This window comes from Fringilla coelebs, assembly GCF_963513975.1.
Source record: "Fringilla coelebs genome assembly, contig: SCAFFOLD_40, whole genome shotgun sequence".
NCBI lineage: Eukaryota > Metazoa > Chordata > Aves > Passeriformes > Fringillidae > Fringilla > Fringilla coelebs.
In genome coordinates this window covers 879,117-899,055 of record NW_028167217.1, presented here as the reverse complement: position 1 = coordinate 899,055, position 19,939 = coordinate 879,117, and the positions used below count along the sequence as shown (strand labels likewise).

General features: G+C 50.4%; 1 protein-coding gene across 3 annotated transcripts; it reads left to right on the top strand.

Annotated features, from left to right (window-relative positions):
- Window positions 1-6,200: 6,200 nt before the first annotated feature.
- LOC311166123 (uncharacterized protein) lies at window positions 6,201-17,301 on the top strand. Of its 3 annotated transcripts, none has more exons than XR_014616983.1 (4): window positions 6,201-6,235; window positions 12,936-13,001; window positions 13,157-16,085; window positions 17,114-17,301. XR_014616983.1 is itself a non-coding variant. In XM_084227602.1 (3 exons), exons 2-3 carry the CDS (start codon window positions 12,980-12,982, stop codon window positions 14,917-14,919), a joined length of 1,785 nt encoding a protein of 594 aa, XP_084083728.1. In that variant the 5' UTR covers window positions 6,201-6,235; window positions 12,936-12,979; the 3' UTR covers window positions 14,920-16,185. The 3 variants fall into 3 exon arrangements, 1 of the variants encoding a protein (XP_084083728.1); XR_014616984.1 differs by lacking the exon at window positions 17,114-17,301 and having other exon boundaries at window positions 13,157-15,070; window positions 15,364-16,185; XM_084227602.1 differs by lacking the exon at window positions 17,114-17,301 and having other exon boundaries at window positions 13,157-16,185.
- Window positions 17,302-19,939: the final 2,638 nt, after the last annotated feature.

Below are 19,939 nucleotides of genomic sequence, written 5' to 3'. Positions count from 1 at the left end.
CACAGAAGTTCCTGAAATACCAGGCCATCATGGTAGAGCAAGATGATGTAGAGATAGTAGTGACTAATATTGTCAACCCAGCTTCCTTTCTCAGTGGAAATCAAGGAGAAGCACTACACCACGATTGCCTGGAGACCATTGAAGCTACCTACTCCAGCCGCGCAGACTGGAAAGACACTCCTCAGGATGATGCAGAGACCTGGTTCACTGACGGGAGCAGCTGCATTGCCAGTGGAAAGCGACATGCTGGGTACACAGTGACCACCTGAAGAGAGGTAACAGAATCCACACCCTTACCAACAGGTACCTCTGCGCAGAAGGCCGAGATAATTGCCCTGACCTGTGCCTTAGAAATGACAAAAAAAAAGAAAATAAACATCTACACAGGCTCGAGCTATGCATGCACATATGCTCGAGTCGTGCATGCACATAGAGCCATCTAGAAAGAGAGAGGACTGCTGACCTCACAGAGAAAGAACATCAAACATGCACAAGAGATAATCCAGCTGTTGGAAGCAGTTCAGCTGAAAAGGTAGCACTTATGCATATTAAGGCACACCAAAGAGTGAGCTCAGAATTGGAAGAAGGAAATGAGCTGGCGGACAGAGAGGCAAAAGAAGCAGCAAAAAGTGAAGTGAACCCTAATTCCAGATGGACAAATTTCCCTTGAAAGTAAGCCAGAATATAATAAGAGAGATAGAAAATTGATTGAAGATCAAAAAAGGACCATATAACCAAGAAAGGTAAGCTACCATTGAAAAGAAGCTAGTAATCCATTCCCATTTCTTGTAGTCACTAGTAAAGGAAGAACACCAGAAAGCACACTGAAGAATAGATGCCCTATATGCCTACTTGATTGAAAGAATTGTTGCTAGAAATTTATATGCCACTATTACTCAAGTGACCCGACAGTGTGATCTTTGCCTCCAGACTAACCCCAAAAATACCCCCAAGGTGAAACTCGGTCAGATTAGGAGAAGCCATGAGCCTAGACAGCAGTGGCAAATTGACTTTTAAGAACTCCCAAGAAAAGGGGGATATCAGTATTTATTAGTATTGACAGACACATTTTCAAGGTGGCCAGAAATGTTCCCCACCAGAACTGCCAAAGCTCGAGAGGTGACCAGGGTGTTATTACAAGAAATAATACCACGCTTTGGAGTTCCAGCCACAATATCCTCAGAGAGAAGATCACATTTTATTTCCAAAATAGTGCAACAGATTAGTAGCCACCTGGGCATAGATTGGGAACTTCACACTCCATACCCCCCCACTCAAGCAGCCAAGTAGAGAAAATGAATCATTTGATTAAGCAGCAGATTGTAAGACTCGGGCAAGAAGTTAATCTACCCTAGCCACAAGCACTTCCACTACCACTGTTGCAAATTTAAACTAAACCTAGAGCTAAAGAAAGTCTAAGTCCCTTTGAAATGCTTTATAGAACATAAAAAGAATGCCCACCACATTAAAGAAGTAACACTGGCGACCTACATGGTAGCTTTAAGCAAACTGCTCAGAAAAATTGAGAAACATGTGGCTGGAACTTGGAGCAGGGAGTTAGATGGGCCACTGCATAACATACAGCCTAGAGATTATGTATATGTTAAGCCTCTTGCAGAAAAGACTTTAGAACCACAGTAAAGAAGACCATTCCAGGTGCTTCTCACCACCCTCACTGCAATCAAGATCAAAGAGCAGAATGCCTGGATCCATCACTCTCTAGTGAAGAAGGCCTCAGAAGCCCCCTTGGAGAGTGACACCAAGAGACAGTGAACTGAGACTGAAACTTACTCAAGCAAAATGAGTATATTGCAGTCGAGGGTTGTTCATACTTTCACTTACAGAATTGTTTTGTATATAATTATAATTGAAGTCTTAAAATTAGAGAGTACCTCTATTCAAAGCAATGCTGAATGGCCTTAGTCCCAGACTTCTAATCAGATATATAGATCCATGAGAGAACTTTCTGAGATAAAAGATTTAAATCTGTCCACTGTATTAATTCATAGAGATCAAGTATATAAAGAGCAAGAGTAGCAAGAACAAGAACTGTAGACACTTCAAAAGAGTTGCTAATGCAAATTAACATCTCAAAAATCCAACCAGCCTGCCCCTCTTTCCTAAGAACATCCTTTGAGAGCTGCACAGCGTAGTTACAAAGACAAGTATACCTTAAGAGCAGAATAAGAAAAGATCTAACTAACATATTAGAGACAAGATTAGGAGTTCTAAATAGAATTGATTCAGAAATACTGATGAATAAGCTGGCCACTGCAGCAAGCAGCCTAACAAAATTGAAGCAGCCTTTACAGTCATCTCTACCAGCATTGAGAACTAGGCAGTGGCAGATTTCAAAAGCACTGCCAAAGTAAGAAAGAGCCAGGGACCAAGACCACAAGTTAATAGTAGAAGCACTTAGTACAGTTCAAGATAATGTGATAATGTGTCTTTAGCTTTCAGTTGTATACAAGCACAGTTGTAGATGCAGGCAACAGCAGCTCTGATCATACGGGAAGGGGGTGAAAGTAATTTTCCAGCTGAAATTTAGAAAGTGGTCTAAGATAATGCAATTGATTTTGAAAAAAAAGTTTCAATCCTAGTAAACGATAGTAAATTTCACCTATAATCCTGCTTCTAATGTAGCCACTGCCTTTGTACTTACCATAGCTAATAGCACTGTTTATGCTATCCATCCCATAATTGCACTAAGATTAAATAATGAAAAAACAGTGCTCTACCCTTCAGAACATAGACTGTAAGCACGAAAAATGAATGAGAAGTAGCAAACAGTAAACTTAGAATCCTGCATTACTAGAGAACAGCTGAGATTCATTTGTGAAAGCAGTACTATTAAGTCCAAGATGTGTGTCTAGACACTGAACAGAGTGCCACTTCAAAATTCACCCAGTCACTGATCAAAAAACTGTGCTCATATATACTAGTAAAGGTTGTGTGTGCCTGAGAACTGCTTGTACTGCTGCAAAAATTGGTAACAACGATGTTATATTAGTTAAAGTAAGTTTAAGGTTATCCTTTTATTGTTAAATTGAAATTAGAGAATACTACAGCTTATAACTGTGTTAACCTACTTATCAAACGTACGTGCTAAAGCATTGAGAGACACTTATGGTTGTAAGAGTTTGCATTAAGTAAAAGAATTTACTTATTTTCTAGGAAACAGGGGAAATGAGACAGAGTAGAAATTTTCCAAGGTAGAAATCCATTTGATTTAGGTAAAATGTACATCTTTGAATTAAGTCTGTAGCTTGCTGTTTAGTCTCACTGCCTGTTCTCTTGAAAGGCCTGTAATTAGAGAGACTGCTTCAGCCGAAGGACAAGAGATAAGGGGGGAGGAAGAGAGCAGAAAGAGCAGGGCAACCGGACCCAAGAGTTCCTTCTGAAGAATTAGTAGCAAGTGTCACATGAAATCAGTAGAATGAATATGTATGAACCTGTTGTGAAATTATATGCATATGTCTTTGAGAGAGCCATAAAAAGAGACCTGAAGTTTGCAGAAGTACACATGCCTTTTGAGAGGAGTAATCCCCACATGCGTCCAGCGCTGCAATAAACATACCGACTTTACAACTTTCACAAGTTGTGGAGTTTTTGATATTTTCCGCAAAACACCTCCTCTTCCTCCCCCCGTTCCCGAAGGCTGAACCGTGAGGGGAAAGGGGGCGAGGAAAGGGCGGGAACCGTGAGGGGAAAGGGGCGGGGCCAAGGGCAGAACCGTGAGGGAAAGGGGCGGGGCCAAGGGCAGAACCGTGAGGGGAAAGGGGCGGGGCCAAGGGCAGAACCGTGAGGGGAAAGGGGCGGGGCCAAGGGGACACACGGTCCTAAAAGGGCCCGGTTTGGTTTAAAGTCACCAAAAAGGGCCTCAAATGCAACTGAAATTAGCAGATTTGGCCTAAAATCCGCCAAATGGAACCAAAAGTGCCCAAATTCTTTTACAACCCACACAAAACGACCTAAATTCACTCCTAAATTCTCTGAAATGGGCATAAATCCACCCTGAATGTGCCTCGTTTGGCCTAAAATCACCCAAATGGGCTTTAAGTCTGCCCCAAAACCCACCTGCTTTCACATAAAATCAGCCACAGAGACCTAAAATCACCCAGACTGCCTTGAAATGCTTACAATGGAACTTAAAATCACCCTAAGAAGGCTTGGATCTAACTAAAATTACCCAAAGAGGCTTGAAATCAGCCAAAGGGATCTAAAACCCATTGTAAAACTACCCAGTTTATTCTAAAATTATCAAAACTAGCCTAAATCCCACCAGATTCGGCCCAAAATCAGCCAAAGGCGCTTTGGGGGGAGGTGTTTAACTGGAGGCTTTTGGAGGTTTATTGAATTTATTTTTTATTTATTATAATTTTGGGAGGAATTACTGGGATTTTTAGGATTCCCTCGAATTTTTGGGGGTCTTATTGGAATTTCTGCAGGATTTTGAGTGGTTTTATTGGAACTATGGAGGCATTCACAGGCATTCTTTAAAGGTCTGGGTTATTTAAGGAATTTTGGGGGGTTTTTTGAGATTTTTGTGCGATTTTGGGGGGTTTTGTGGATTTTTTTCAGTGTTCCCAGGATTTCTTTAGGTCTTGGGAGGGATTTTGTGTGATGTTTTATTGTTATGGGGACATTTTGGGGGGATTTGTGGGGCTTAATTGGGATTTTGGGGGGCTGTTAGGATTTCAATAGATATTGTGGACTTTTACTGTGATTCTAGGGTGCTCTAACAGGGTTTTGTGAGATTTAATTGGGATGTTGTGTGTGTAATAGGGACATTTGTGGGTTTAAAGGAGATTTTCTTGCCTCGCAACCCTTCCCCACACCCGGGAACAATCCCAAAGCCTCCTCAGACTATCCAAGGGCCCCAAAATTTCAACTAAAATCTCCCAAAATTCCCCCAAAATTAAAATAAGATACCCTGAAACCCCAGAGAATCCCACAAAATCCCAGTGGAATGCACCAAAATTTAAAAAAACTCCCAAAAATTCCAATAAATTCCCCCCAAAAACCAAACCCCCAGGAAAACCCCAATAAAATCCCTCAAAATCCAAAATCTCCCCAAAACCCAATAATTCTCCTCCAAAAAACCAATAATTCCCAGGTCCCCCAAAGCCCAAAAAAGCTACCTCCAAATCCCCAAAAACCTTCCAAAAAACCGTCCCAAAAATGCCCCAAATTCTCAAACCCCACCCCAAATTCCCCCCAGACTCACTGGGGCCATCCTGGATCAGGGGGCACCGGTTGGTGGAACAGGACCCACTTCAGGGGGCCCTCAGAGCTTTTTGGGGAGGGGGCACCATGGGAGACCCCCAAAAAAGAGATGGGGGGAGGGGGAACCCCTGCTGTGCCCCCTCCTCCTGAAACCCCCAGACCTCAGTTCAGGGTCGGCCTGGGACCCCTCGGGAGCCCCAAATCTCCCCCAGGACCCCTCCAGGAACCCCAAACCCCCCCAAGGTTGGCCCAGGACCCCCTGAGAGCCCCCAGACCCCAGTCGGGCCCAGCCCAGGATGTCCCCTGAGACCTCCCCAGGACCCTGCCAGGACCCTCCAGACCCCTCCCCAAACCCAACTCAGGCTCCCCCAGCCCACCCCCCAGATCCCCCCAGGACCTCTCCCCAAAACCCTTCCAGACCCCCAAAGCCCCTCCCCAAAAACTCCAAAACCCTCCCAGGACACTCTCAGGACCCCCCAGAGCCCTCCCCGAACTCCCCCAGGACCATCCCAACACCCCCAGACCCTCCCAAGACCTTCCTACGACCCCTCCCCAAAACCCCCCCAGACCCTCCCACGTCCCCCCCTCGAGACCCTTCTTAGGACGCATCCACACCCCCCAGGTCCCCCCGCAATGCCCCAGGACCCTCCCCGGACCCCCCAGACCCCCCCAAACCCCCGGACCCCTCCCCAAAGCCCCCCCAGACCCCCCGGACCCTCCCCCGCCCCCCCGATCCCCTCTCGGGCCCCTCCCGCTCCTGTCCCGAGCCCGGCGGGTCCCGGCGGCGGCGGGGAAGGGGGCGCCGCTTCCGGATCGCCTCTGATTGGCTGGGGCGCCGCGGGGAGGCGGGCGTTGCTGAGGAGAGCCGCGCCGTGACTGGTTAGCTCGGGCAAATGCAGCGCAGTCATTGGGTAAATAGGAGCAAAGCGCGTCGCCATTGGTTGGGAGCCCGTGCATGCGGCGGTGGCGGGCGACTGTGAGGGGAGAGCGGCAGAGGAGCTGAGCTGAGGTGAGGCCGGGGAGAAACTGGGGGGGGGTCTGAGGCGGGTTTGAGGAGAAACGGGGGATTTTTGGGGGCATTGACGGGAAATAGGGGGGTGTGCGGTGGGTTTGGGCGGAATGAGGGGGTGTGAGGGGGCTTTGGTTAGTCTGAGGGGGTTTTCGGGAGCTTTGGGGGAAGCTTGAGAGGGTCTGGAGCATTCTCATGTGGGTTTAGGGAGATCAGAGAGGAATTGGGAGGGTCGGAGGGGATTTTGGGTGGTTGTGAGAGGAACTGTGTGGTTGTGAGGGGATCTGGGGGGTTCTGAGATGGGTCTGGGGGGAATTTGGTGGAGTCTGAGGGGATTTCATAGGGTTTGGGGGGATTGAGGGGTCAGAGGGATTTGGGGCAGTCTCATGGATTTGGGAGAGGTCTCAGGTGGTTCTAGGGGGAAATTTGGGGAAAACTGGGCGGGGCTGAGGATCCTGGGGAGGGTTTGGGGGTCCGGAGTAATCCTGGGCTAATGTTGGGAGGCTCTGTGGGTCCTGGGGGCGATTTGGGGTGCCAGACCCACCCTGAACCGGAGTCTGGGGGTTTTGGGGAGGGGGGCACATCAGGGGTTCCCCCCCCCGGTTTTTGGGGGTCTCCCATGGTGCACCCTCCCCAAAAAGCTCCAAGGGCCCCCTGAAGTGGCCCCTGTTCCACTGGCCGGTGCCCTCTGATCCAGGACAGCCCCAGTGAGTCTGGGGGAATTTTGGGGTGGTGTTTGAGAAGTTGGGGCATTTTTGGGATGGTTTTTTGGAGGGTTTTTGGGGATTTGGAGGCAGCTTTTTTGGGCTTTGGGGGATTTTTTTTTTTTGTGTAGGGGGGAATTATTGGGTTTTTGAGGAGAATTATTGGATTTTAGGAGGTTACAGGATTTTGCAGGTTTTTTTTTTTTGGATTTTGAGGGATTTTATTAGGGTTGTGGAGTTTTTATTGGAATTTTTGGGAGGTTTATAAAATTTTGGTGGATTCCACTGGGATTTTGTGAGATTCTCTGGAGTTTTTGAGGATTTTATTTTAATTTGGGGGGGGGGGGCTGGGGGTCCCATTAAATCTCACCAAATCCTATTAGAACACCCTGGAATCCCAATAAAAGCCCACAAAATCTCTTGAAATCCCAACAGCCAAAATCCCAAATGAGCCTCACAAATCCTCCAAAAATGTCCCCAAAACCACAAGAAGCCCCACAAATTCCCCCCAGGACCCAAAGAAATCCTGGCAGCACCTAAACAACCCAACAAAACCCTCCAAAATCCCGAAAAATCCCCAACAAGCCCTCAAAAATTTTCTTACAACACCTAGACATCCAAAGAGTCCTACTAAATGCCTCCACAATTCCAACAAAACCACCCAAAATCTCCCAGAAATTTAAGAGAAACCCAAAAATCCCCAAAACCCCCAGTAATCCTCCCCAAAATTTAAAAAAAAACCACAGAAAATTTTAATAAAACCTCTGACGCCCTCAGAAAAAACATCATCCCAATAAAACCAACAAAATTCCCCAACTCCCCCATCCCCAGTCATTCTCTCCAAAACCCCAGTAACTCCCCCCAAACTCCCACCAGACTCTTCCAGCCCAAGCAGCCCCAGATGCCCCAGCCCTGCCCAGCCCTCCCTGGTCCCTCCCAGTCCTGCCCAGGCCCGTCCGGGGCCGCGGCCAAAACTCCCCGGAGCGAGCGCGGAGGGCGCGGAGCGAGCCCGGAGCCCATCCCGGGCTGGGCCTCAGGCTCGGCCCCTCGGGGGCATTTTGGGCCACGCTGGGCAGGGTGAGGGTGGGCTCAGATCCCTGGCAGGGATTCTCAGGCTTTACGGGCGGATTTTAGGCGCCTTTGGCTGATTTTGCGCTGAATCTGGTGGAGTTTGAGGGGGGATTTTGGATCCCTTGGGATGATTTGAGGCCCACGTGGGTGAATCTTAATCCTGCGTGGATGATTTTAGGTCTCTTTTTTTGGTGATTTGGAGACCATTTGAGTAGTTTTTTTGCTTCTTTGGGTAATTTTAGGTCAAACCAAGTCATTTAGGATGATTTTAGGTCCTCCTGTGTTGTTTTCAGGAACGTTTAGCTGATTTATGTCAATTGAGGTGATTTTTGTCAAAACCAGATGGATTTTAGGCTCCTTTGGGAGTTTTTAGGCCAAAGCAGGTACTTTCAGGGTGGATTTGAAGCCCATTTTGGAGATTTAAGGATGCTTTTAGGCCAATTTTAGGGAGGTGTAAACTGGTTTGGTCAATTTTAGGCCTCTTTGGTTGGATTTTAGAGCCCTTTGGATAATTTTAATGCTGTTAGGCTGATATTAGGCCAAACCTGGTGGATTTGTGCTGCCTTTGAGACCCTTTTGGGTGATTTTAAACCAAACCAGACCCTTTTAGGACCCTGTGTCCCCTTGTCCCCCGTTTTTCCCCTCAGGGTTTGGCCTTCGGGAATGGGGCAGGAGGAGGAGGGAGGGAGGAAGAGGCCGAGCGGCAGCAGGAAGCAGCTGGAGCAGGGGAGAGGGAACCCTGCAGTCACCACAGCCCCGGGAGCATCGCCCCCCATCCCGCAGGTGCCTGGGGAGGGGGAGCTGTGCCCAAATCTGCTGGGGCGTGCCTGGGTTTGGGGTTTTTTGGGGGGATGTTTGCAGCTGGCAGGGCTCCAAAGCCAAGTGGCAGATGGCCCTCGGGGGGACATTGGAGTCCCTGGGAGGTGTTTTTGGAGGGTCCTGGGGCCTGCAGTGGCTGTTCTCAGTATGAGCCCAGTTGGTCCCCCCATGCGTTTCCAGTTTCCTCGGCACTCCCAGTCTGATGCCAGTAGCCCCCAGTGTGATTCCAGGTGCTCCCTGTCAATGCCAGCATGACCCCAGTAGCTTCCAGTATGATCCCAGTGTCTCCCTGTCTCTCCCAGTTGATCCCACTCACCCCCAGAATACTCCCAGTCACTCGCACTTTCTCCCAGTTGCTTTCAGCACAATTTCAGTTGCTCACAGCTGATCCCAGTCAATCCCAGTATGATTCTAGTCACTGTCAGTGTGATCCCACTCTAACCCAGCATGGACTCAGCTGCTTCCAGTGTGATCCCAGCTTCCCCCAGCATAGTTCCAGTTGTTCCCAGTTCCTCCCATTATGATCCCAGTTGCCACTCGAATATTCCCAGTCCCTCTCAGCAGGGTCCCAGTCGATCCCGGTTTCCCCAAGCATGGTCTGATTTGTCCCCTGCATGATCCCAGCTGTTCCCAGTGTGGTTCCAGTCTCCCCACGATGGTTAGAGACACTCCCAGTATATCCCAGTGGGCCCAGGAAGGTTCTAATTACCTCAGAATGATCCCAGTCTTTCCCAGTTACTGTCAGTATGGTCCCAGTTGTGGTCTCAGTCCTCTCAGCAGGGTTCCAGTACCTTCCAGCTGATCCCAGTTGCTCCCAATGTGTCCACATTTTCCTCCAAACATAGGCCCAGTAGCACCCAGTAACCCTCAGTCAGGTTCCATTCACACCCACTCTTATCCCAGTATGATTGTAGCCACTCCCAGTATGATCCCAGTCCCTCTCAGTCTTATCCCAGATGCTCCCAGGCACTCCCAGTCGGATGCCAGTGTCCCCAGAGTGATCCCAGTTGCTCCCAGCATGGGCCCAGCTATTCCCAGTGTGCTTGAATCATTTCCCTATGGTTACAGACACTCCCAGTATGGTCCCAGTTGAACCCAGTTGCCCCTGCTCTAGTCCCAGTCCCTCCTCAGATGATCCCAGTCCCTCCCAGCATGGGCCCAGTTCTTCCCAGTGTGGTTCCAGTCCCCCCAGTATGGTTACAGACACTCCCAGTATATCCCAGTTTTCCCCAGCATGTCTGTAGTCATTTCCAGACACGGCCAGTGGCCCCAGTAAGGTGTTAGTTATCCCAGTATGATCCCCCAGTAATGCCCAGAATATCCTAGTTATCTCCAGCATGCATCCAGTCCTTCCCAGTTCCTCCAGTTTGCTTGCAGCACAATCCCAGTTTCTCCCTTTTGCTCCCAGTAGCCCAAAGTGTGATCCCAGTCACTCCGTTTCAACCCCAGTATGATCCCAGTAAGCTCCAGTGTGATCCCAGTCACATGCCAGCCTCTCCCAGTGTGGTCCCAGTATAATCCCAGTTGCTTCCGTCTCACAGTGTGGTCCCAGCTGCCTCCAGTGTGGTTCCAGTTGCTTCCTAGATCAATCCAGTCAGTCCCAGTATGATGCCAGTTGCTTCCAGTGTGCTCCCAGTTGCTCCATTCAGGCCCAGTATGGGGGATGATGTGCAGGGTGTGTTCCCAGTCGCTCTCAGATACTGCCAGTATTAGTGCAGTCCCTCCCAGTATGATCCAGAGATGAGCCCAGTCTGTTCCCAGTCCCTGCCAGTATGCACCAGTTGTACTCCACATGGTTCCAGTTGCTCTCACCCTCACTTTTGTTCCCGTCATTCCCAGTATCTCCCACTGTTCTCCTGTTCCTTCCAGCATCTTTCCAGTTCCTTCCAGTACGATCCCATTTGGTCAGAACCACTCCCAGTCAGCCTCAGTGTAGTGGCACTCACTGCCACTATGATCCCACTCAGCTCCAGTGTGATTGTACTTCATCCCGCTTTGATGTCTGTACAAACCCAGTCCCTGCCAGTATGAACCAGTTGTGCTCCACACAGTTCCAGTTGCTGTCTCACCCTCACTTTCATTCCAGTCACTCCCAGTATCTCCCAGTGTACGCAAGTTCTCTCCAGCACCTTCCCAGTCACTCCCAGTTTCTTCCAGTATGATCTCATTTCCTCACAACTACTCCCAGTTAGCCTCAGTGTAGTGGCACTCACTGCAAGTCTATTCCCAGTCACCTCTAGTATGCTCCCAGTCACTCCCAGTTGATTTCAGTTGCTCACAGCTGCTCCCAGTCACCCTCAACATAAACCCAGTCACTCCCAGTACGATACCAGTCCAGCCCAGTCCCTCGCAGTGATGCCACTGCTGGTATCCCCCAGCCCTGTGTGCGTTTCCCCTTCCCGGATGTCCCAAGAGGAGCCCCAGGGGCTGGCAGCGCCCAGGCAGCATCCCCAGCAAGGCTCAGTTTGGATGTGCAGCCCCCAGTTTTCCCAGTTTGCCTCTCCTTTGGCCTGGGCCAGGTTTCCCCTTCCCGCAGCAGCTGGGAGCAGCCGAGAGTCCCGTGCTGCCATCCCGACCTGTCCCGGCTCCATCCCCGCTCCTGCCGCGGGCTGCGAGGGCTGCGGGAATGGGGCACCGAGGGTGTCGCTGCTGCTAGGGGAGAAGGAGGAGGGAGGGATGAAGGAGGAAAAGGAGGAAAGGCAGGAGGAATGGAAGAAGAGGGATGAAGGCAGAGAGCAGAGTGATGGAAGGAGGAGAAGGAGGTGGGGTTAGGGGGAAGAGGAGGAGAAAGGATAGAAGGGGAGGGATGGAAGAGGAGAAGGAGGTGGAGATAAGACAGAGGAGGAGGAGGGGGGATGGAAGAGGAGGAGTGGGAGGAAGAGGAAGCGGTGGGACAAAGGCGGATCAAGGCTGAGCAGAGGGAGCCACGCAGCCGAGCCCTCCCTGAATTCGCAGCCCCCACCTGTGGGATCATCGCCCCCGCACTGTGTGGGTGAGCGGGGAGGGGGAGCTTGGCCCAGATATCCTGGGAGCTCCCTGGGTTGGGTTTTTTTGGGGCGATGTTTGGGGAGTGAAGAACTCCAAGGCTGAGTGGAAAAGGCCCCTTGGGGATCATTTGCGGGGGCAAGCACACCTCTACAAGTTTCCGAAATTTGTAAAGCTGGTATATTTATTACAGCGCTGGACACATGTGGAAATCGGTCTCTTAAATTAAGACACATGCGTACCTCTGGGAACTCCAGATCTCATTTTATCTTTTTCTCAAAAACATATGCATATAATTTCACAATAGGTTCATACATATTCATTCTACTGATTACGCGTGGCACTTGCCTCTAATTCTTCCTTATCAGAAAGAACTCTTGGGTGAGGTTGCTTTGCTCTGTTTCCTTCTTTCCTCCCCCCTTATCTCTAGTCTTCTGCCTGAAACAGTCCTAACACAGGCTTTTTGTGAGAACAGGTAGTCAGACTAAACACCAAACTACAGACTTAACTCAAAGATGTACATTTCACTGAAATCAAAATGGATTTCTATTCTGGAAAATTTCTACTCTGCTTCAGGGGGACATTGGGGGGTGCCGGTGGCGGCTGCCGGCAGAGGCAGCCTGGAGGAGCAGAGCCCTGTGTCCCCCGAGGAGCCCAAAGTGGGGAGCCCAGAGAGGGGGAAGCGCTGCCATTGGCGGGACCCTTAAGATCCTGGACAGGGGCAGGGGGGACTCCTTGGAGCCCCAGCAGCCCAGGGCAGAGAATAAGGGGAGAATGAATCCAGGAGCCCAAAAAGCCCCGGCATCCCAAAATGGGGACAGTGAAGAGGGGGGAGCTTTTGGGATTGCTGGGACTGCCAGCAGCCTGAGGAGGGTGGCCACTGAGGAGAAGGGAGACCCCCAGTCCAAGTGTGACCCCCCAGCATCTGGGACAGGGGGGAACCACTGAACACCACAGAGGCGGGACCAGGGATGGGGAACTCCTGGGAGGCTTTTCCAGGGCTGAATCTTGGTGTTTGGGAGAGTTTTCTGGAGCCCAGATGGCCAGTGACTTGTAGAGATGGACTTGGGCAGAGGGACCTTCAAACTCAATGTGCTCATCCCTTTTTGGCCCCAAACCAGGTTTATCCATTGCCAACCCTTGGGAGGCTGCAAGGAAGAGGAAGATGCCCCGGGGCACTGAGGCAGGTAAGGAGGAATTCAGTGCCCCCTTCCCCCTCTCTCCTGCTCCATCTCCTAGCCCGGCACGGCCCCTGGCTGCAAGACAGCCCTGGGGGGATCTCCTTCTCCTTTCCTGTGGCACAGAGGCAAATGCTATCCTCTCCTTGTCCTTCCTCCCCCAGAGCAGGAGCTGAGCATGGAGAGCAGGGAGGACAAATCCCCACGGCAGAACCTGTTGGAAGAGGCAGTTTTGAGCAGCTCCACGGCACAGGAACCCAACAGGGAGGAAAAGCCCCGTAGATCGTGTACGAGGAGGGGCTGCAAACGCAGATCACGGGGATCTGAGGAGGAAAGACCCAGCCTGGGCCGGGAAGGTGGCCGGAGATCGAGCCAGAGCTCGGAGCTGGTGCTCCATGAGCAGGTTCATGATGATAAGAAGCCCCACAAGTGCTCGGAATGTGGGAAGAACTTCAGGTGGAGTTCCGAGCTGATTAGACACAAGAGGACCCACACTGGGGAGAGGCCTTACGAGTGTGGGCAGTGTGGGAAGAGCTTCAGCTACAGCTCCACCCTGATCTACCACCAGAGGACCCACACTGGGGAACGGCCCTACGAGTGTGGGAAGTGTGGGAAGATCTTCAGCTGGAGCTCCAACCTGATCAAGCATCAGAGGACCCACGCTGGGAAATGGCCCTATGAGTGTAGGGAGTGTGGGAAGAGCTACCCTGTGAGCTCTGAGCTCATCAGGCACCAGATGACCCACACTGGGGAGAGGCCTCATGTGTGTGGGGAGTGTGGGAAGAGCTTCACCTTTAGCTCTGGGCTGATCAAGCACCAGAGGACCCACACTGGGGAGAGGCCCTACGAGTGTGGGGAGTGTGGGAAGAGCTTCACCTTGAGCTCTCGGCTCATCAGGCACAAGAGGACCCACACTGGGGAGAGGCCCCACGAGTGCGGGGAGTGTGGGAAGAGCTTCAGGTGGAGCCACCTGCTGATAAGGCACCAGAGGATCCACACTGGGGAGTGGCCCTATGAGTGTGCGGAATGTGGGAAGAGCTTCAGCCGGAGCTCCGCCCTGATCCGCCACAGGAGGACCCACACTGGGGAACAGCCCTATAAGTGTGGGGAGTGTGGGAAGAGCTTCACCGTGAACTCTTCGCTCATCAGGCACCAGAGGCTCCACACTGGGGAGAGGGCCTATGAGTGTGCAGAATGTGGGAAGAGCTTCAGCTGCAGCTCCAACCTGATCAAGCACAAGATGACCCACACTGGGGAACGCCCCTTCGAGTGTGATCAATGCAAGAAGAGGTTTCAGACCAGCTCCGATCTCCTGATGCACCAGCGCACGCACACAGAGGAGAAACCCTTCCGCTGCCCCGACTGTGGGCAGGGCTTCAGGCGAAACACCCATCTTGTCATGCACCGACAAATCCACACTGGGGAGAGGCCCCACGAGTGTGGGGAATGTGGGAAGAGCTTTAGGTGGAGCATCAGCCTGATCCTCCACCAGAGGATCCACACTGGGGAACGGCCCTACAAGTGTGGGGAGTTTGGGAAGGGCTTCAGATATTCCAGCAACCTCATCCGGCACCGGAACATCCACACTGGGAAACAGTCACACAAGTGTGGGAAATGTGGAAAGAGCTTCAGGCAGCGTTCTTACCTGATCGTCCATCAAAAGACCCACACTGGGGAGAGGCCCTATGAGTGTGATAAATGCAGGAAGAGGTTTCAGACCAGCTCCAGTCTCCTCCAGCACTATCTCATTCACACAGAGGAGAGGCCCTTCTGCTGCCCCGACTGTGGGAAGGGATTCAAGCACAAATCCAATCTCATCGCCCACCAGCGCATCCACACTGGGGAGAGGCCCTACAAGTGTGACGAGTGTGGGAAGAGCTTCTCACAGCGCCCTTACTTGAACAAACACCGACGGAGCCACCAGTAGGGGAAGATCTGCGAGTGCCCTGAGTGCAGGAAGAGCTTTGTGCGCTGCTTCAGCTCCATCCCCCACGGGAGGAACCACGTTGGCCACAGCCCTGGTGCCCCACATTCCCTGTGATCCATGTTGGGAACACACCTGGCTGCTTCTCCTTTTGGTTTGGCCTTAATTTCCTTCTGCTTCATCTTCATCCCTTTAAAACAGCACAAACAGGGTTAAATGAAGGAAATTGTTCAAAGATGTCTAAAGTCCCACCATTTTACAGGTGTTTGAGGGGGAATTTAGGATTTAAGGACACATTCTGTGTGGAGTGCCCCTTTTCCTAAGAGGCAGGAATTTGATCTCACCCCTCTTGTGTATCTAAGAACTCCTCCCCTGACTCAAACCCTAACTGTAGCCCAGGGATACCCTGTAAAAACCCCACAGCCCTGCCTTTGCCCTGTCTTTCAGGGGTCAGAAATGGATTCTGGAGCTCTCTGAAACCAACACCCGTCTCGTTTGTTCTCGGCACCAGCAGCTGCTGCCTCCCTGGACACCATGAACTCAGGAGAATGGGGGCAGGCAGTGAGGACAGGTCCTGGATTGCAAGATAAGTGTGTGTTTTGTTTGCCATCTGTCAGAGGTGGGGCAGTTATCTTCTGGTCATTGGGCAGTTTTCTTTATCTCGTCCACAGCCAATCCTCCCTCCAGGAGTTACCTTCAGATAAATGGATAATAATTATTAATTATCTGCTGTTAACAGGCCATTGAGTGTCACTGCCTGGCTGATAAAATGTCATCATCCCATTGGGAGATGCTCTGCCCAGTGGGAGGAGCCAAGCATTCCTACCTGGATAGAATCTCAGCTTTGGAACACTGCAGGCAGCCTTTTCCTACTGGATTTCCAGAGAAGCAGCATTCTTCTCCCCTGCAATCCCAGAGGATCAGCCCTTTTCCCACTGGATTCCCAGAGGAGCTGCCTTTTCCCACTGGATTTCCAGGGGAGCTGCTTCCTTCTCTACTGGGTTCCCCAAGGAAGACCCGGCCCATCTACAGCACTCCTGGAGATTTAGAGGAAAACTCCTCCCTTCTCCAGGATCCCAGCTCCAACAGAACCCCACCGGGCACTGCAGGAGGGCTGCAGCCACCATTGACTGGGACTGCTGCCAGCACCCCGACCCACAGGGGATCAGGTCCTGTTCTGACTCTGTCTGTGGGGTTTTGTTAGTTTTCTACTACTGCATTTGTATTTTTAATTTTTCCTTATAAAGAACTGTTATTCCTATTCCCATATCTTTGCCTGAGAGCCCCTTAATTTTAAAATCATAACAATTCAGAGGGAGGGGGTTTGCATTTTCCATTCCATGGGAGGCTCCTGCCTTCCTTAGCAGGCATCTGGCTTTTCAAACCAAGACAATAACAAAGTTATTTTAACACCACAGATATAAAATCCATTTTAATATCTGCAAAAAGCCAATATTATAATATGTATCTATTACAATAGTGACCTCAAAAACATGGGGGTAAATAGCTTATGGGGAGAGGAATTCCCAGTAAGGGGAGCAAAATTCCCAGTACTGGGACTGGGCCATGGGACTGACATCTACCATCACTCAGTGAGAGGTTTATTGTTATGGATACATATTGTAATATTGGCTTTTCACACATATTAAAATGGATTTTATATGTGTGGTGTTAAAGTAACTTTGTTGTAAAGATATAGTTTTTATTTCTGATGTTAATTAAGCTCAGAGAAATAGCTGCTTGTGTTAAAATGCCTGCTTGGATGGGATAACATCCAATGCACACAGGATGAGGACACCTGTACAGATCTGCCAACTGTCCTCACTCACTGTCTGAAGGCAGAGTGGACCAAGGCGCAGAAACTGGAGGTGATAAGAATGGACTAAAACCACAAGCAAGGAATCTGCATGCTCTAAAAAGGCAGATCCAATGAAGAGCCATGCTAAACAGTTCTTGGAACGTGTAAACTAGTTTGGGGAAAAGTTTGCTATGCATGAGGGTCTATGGATATCCAACAGGCTGATGTAAGGGTAAAGATATTTCAGTGTGTTCCAGATTGCAAGGCAAGATGTATTCTATTGCCATCTGTATAGCAGTTGTCTAGTGTCAAGTGGGCAATGCTCCTTATCTCTCTTCCTGAGTGATCATAATCAACAGGGGACATCTGCTAATAAGGGGCTATTGAATGTCACCACAGGACTGATAAGAACTATAGCATCCCATTGTGAGATGCTCTGCCCAGAGGGAGGAGCCGAGCAGTGCCATGCAGATATAACCTGCAAGGTTCTGACACCAAGACAGCCTTTGCTCCACTGGACTACCCAGAGGAACAGCAGCTGCTTCTACTTCCACGAATCTGCAGAGGAAGAATTCACCCCTTTCCTACAGGACCCCCCAGCTCCACCAGAACCACGCCTGACACTCCAGGAGGACTGCAGCCCTTTTCCAACTGGACTGCTACCAACACGCTGAACCACAGGGTGTCAGGTTGTGTTCTGACTCTGACAGTGTTGTTCTGGTGTATTGCATTGTTGTATTTTATAATTTTATATTTTTTTCCCTTCCCTATTAAAGAAGTGTTCTTTCCTGCTCCCATGTTTTTTGCCTGAGAGCCCCTTATTCATACCAATTCGGAATAGTGAAGAGGTTTTGCATTCTCCATTTCAGAGAAGGCTCCTGTCTCCTTTAGCAAGCACCTGTCTTTCCAAAACAAGACACAGGGGTATCCCCGAAGGTAACAGGGTGCTCCTGGCTGAGTGCCAAGATGCACCCGGCCGTAATAACCTTTGCTCCCTGGTCCTGGTCTCCCATAGTACTTTATTAAACTTTTTACATTTTCACAGGAGAGTGAACGAGCAGCGTTGGACTTCTGTGGGGAGAGCTGTGACAGGGGGGCCAGGGTGGAATGACCTCCCCAGTGGCCTCACACAGCCCCTGTGATGTCACACAGCCCCCTGTGATGTCACACAGCCCTTGTGATGTCACAGGCTACTGGTTATTTCATACAGCCTGCTTTGATGTCACACAACCACTCTGTTTTGTCACACTGCCTCCAACTGCTATGTAATGTCACAGAGCCGCATTCTGTGATGTCACAGCTAACTCTGCGATGTCACAGCCCCCTCAGTGATGTCATACAGCCCACTCTGCTGTCACACAGCCCCTTTCTGACATCCCACCTGCTCTGTGGCTCTGTGACACAGCCACAGAGGTGCCGTGCAGAGGGTCATTACTGGGACATCACGCCATGATCAATATGAACAAGTGAAGCCAATTTATTACAAAAAGCAAGCCATTTTTATACTATTCTCAATTGTTCATGCCTCAAGCTAATACATGATTGGTTAAATCCTTTTTACGCACGCATTTTAATATTTTAGTTCATTTTATTTAACCTTCCTTCTTCATGCATATCACTGCAGTTTTCTTGTCTGCCTTTGCATCCTGAACTGTTTGCTTTTGAGTGTGTTCTTGTCCTTTTGTGTCCTTCAAGGGCATGGTGTCCTTACTCAGTATCTATGAAAGCTGGACTGCATATACGTTGCAAATGTCCACTGTCCTGCAAAAAGCTCTCAACAGTGCTGCTGTGACACAGCCCCCATCGCGGGAGGACCTGCATCCCCCTGCCCCCCACCGGGGCTCTGCCACCACCCACACCAGGACCCCCCAAAAAAAACTCCCGGGGACCCCTGATGTACCCCTAGGGCCATCTGCGGCTCAGTTTTGGAGCCCTGCCAGCTCCAAACATCCCCCCAAAAAACCCCAAACCCAGGCACCCCCCGGCAGATTTGGGCCGAGCCCCCCCTCCCCAGGCACCTGCGGGATGGGGGGCGATGCTCCTGGGGCTGCGGCCACTCCAGGGTTCCCTCTCCCTTCCTCCAGCTGTTTCCTGCTGCTGCTCAGCCTCTTCCTCCCTCCCTCCTCCTCCTCCCCCATTCCCAAAAGCCAAACCCTGAGGGCAAAGGGGGCGAGGAAAGGGCAGAACCGTGAGGGGAAAGGGGCGGGGCCAAGGGCAGAACCGTGAGGGGAAAGGGGCGGGGCCAAGGGCAGAACCCTGAGGGGAAAGGGGCGGGGCCAATGGCAGAACCGTGAGGGGAAAGGGGCGGGGCTAGGGCAGAACCCTGAGGGGAAAGGGGCGGGGCCAAGGGCAGAACCGTGAGAGGAAAGGGGCAGGGCCAATGGCAGAACCCTGAGGGGAAAGGGGCGGGGCCAAGGGCAGAACCCTGAGGGGAAAGGGGCGGGGCCAATGGCAGAACCGTGAGGGGAAAGGGGCGGGGCCAAGGGGACACACGGTCCTAAAAGGGCCCGGTTTGGTTTAAAGTCACCCAAAAGGGCCTCAAATGCAGCACAAATCCACCAGGTTTGGCCCAAAATCCGCCCGAGAGGATTAAAATTATCAAAAGGGCTCTAAAATCCAACCAAAGGGGCCTAAAATTGACCAAACTTGTTTACACCTCCCTCAAATGGCCTGAAATCATCCTTAAATCTCCAAAATGGGCTTCAAATCCACCCTGAAAGTACCTGATTTGGTCTAAAAACTCCCAAAGGAGCCTAAAATCCAGTTGGTTTTGACAAATATCACCTACATTCACCTAAAATCACCCAAACCAGCCTGAAACAAACACAAGAGGACCTAAAATCATCCTAAATTACTTGGTTTGACCTACAATTACCCAAAGAAGCAAAAAACCTATTCAAATGGTCCAAAAATCATCAAAAATAGGGAACTAAAATCTCTCACACAGGATTAAATTCAGCCACATGTGATAGTGGAACCCTGGAAAATGTTAAAGATAGAATCTGAAAATGTTAGGCTTTGTGTTTTCCCAGATCAACTGCACCTGTGTAAGCAGGATGATAAATGATATAATTGTTAGATGTGATGATTGTTTAGTAATTAAATATAATTATTATATAACCATAAGAAGAATCATGAGAAACTATGCTGGAAATTTAAGGGGGGCTTTGCTTAGCTGAAATCTATGTATACAATAGAACAGCTTGGGCTGGGGGAGTCTCGTGG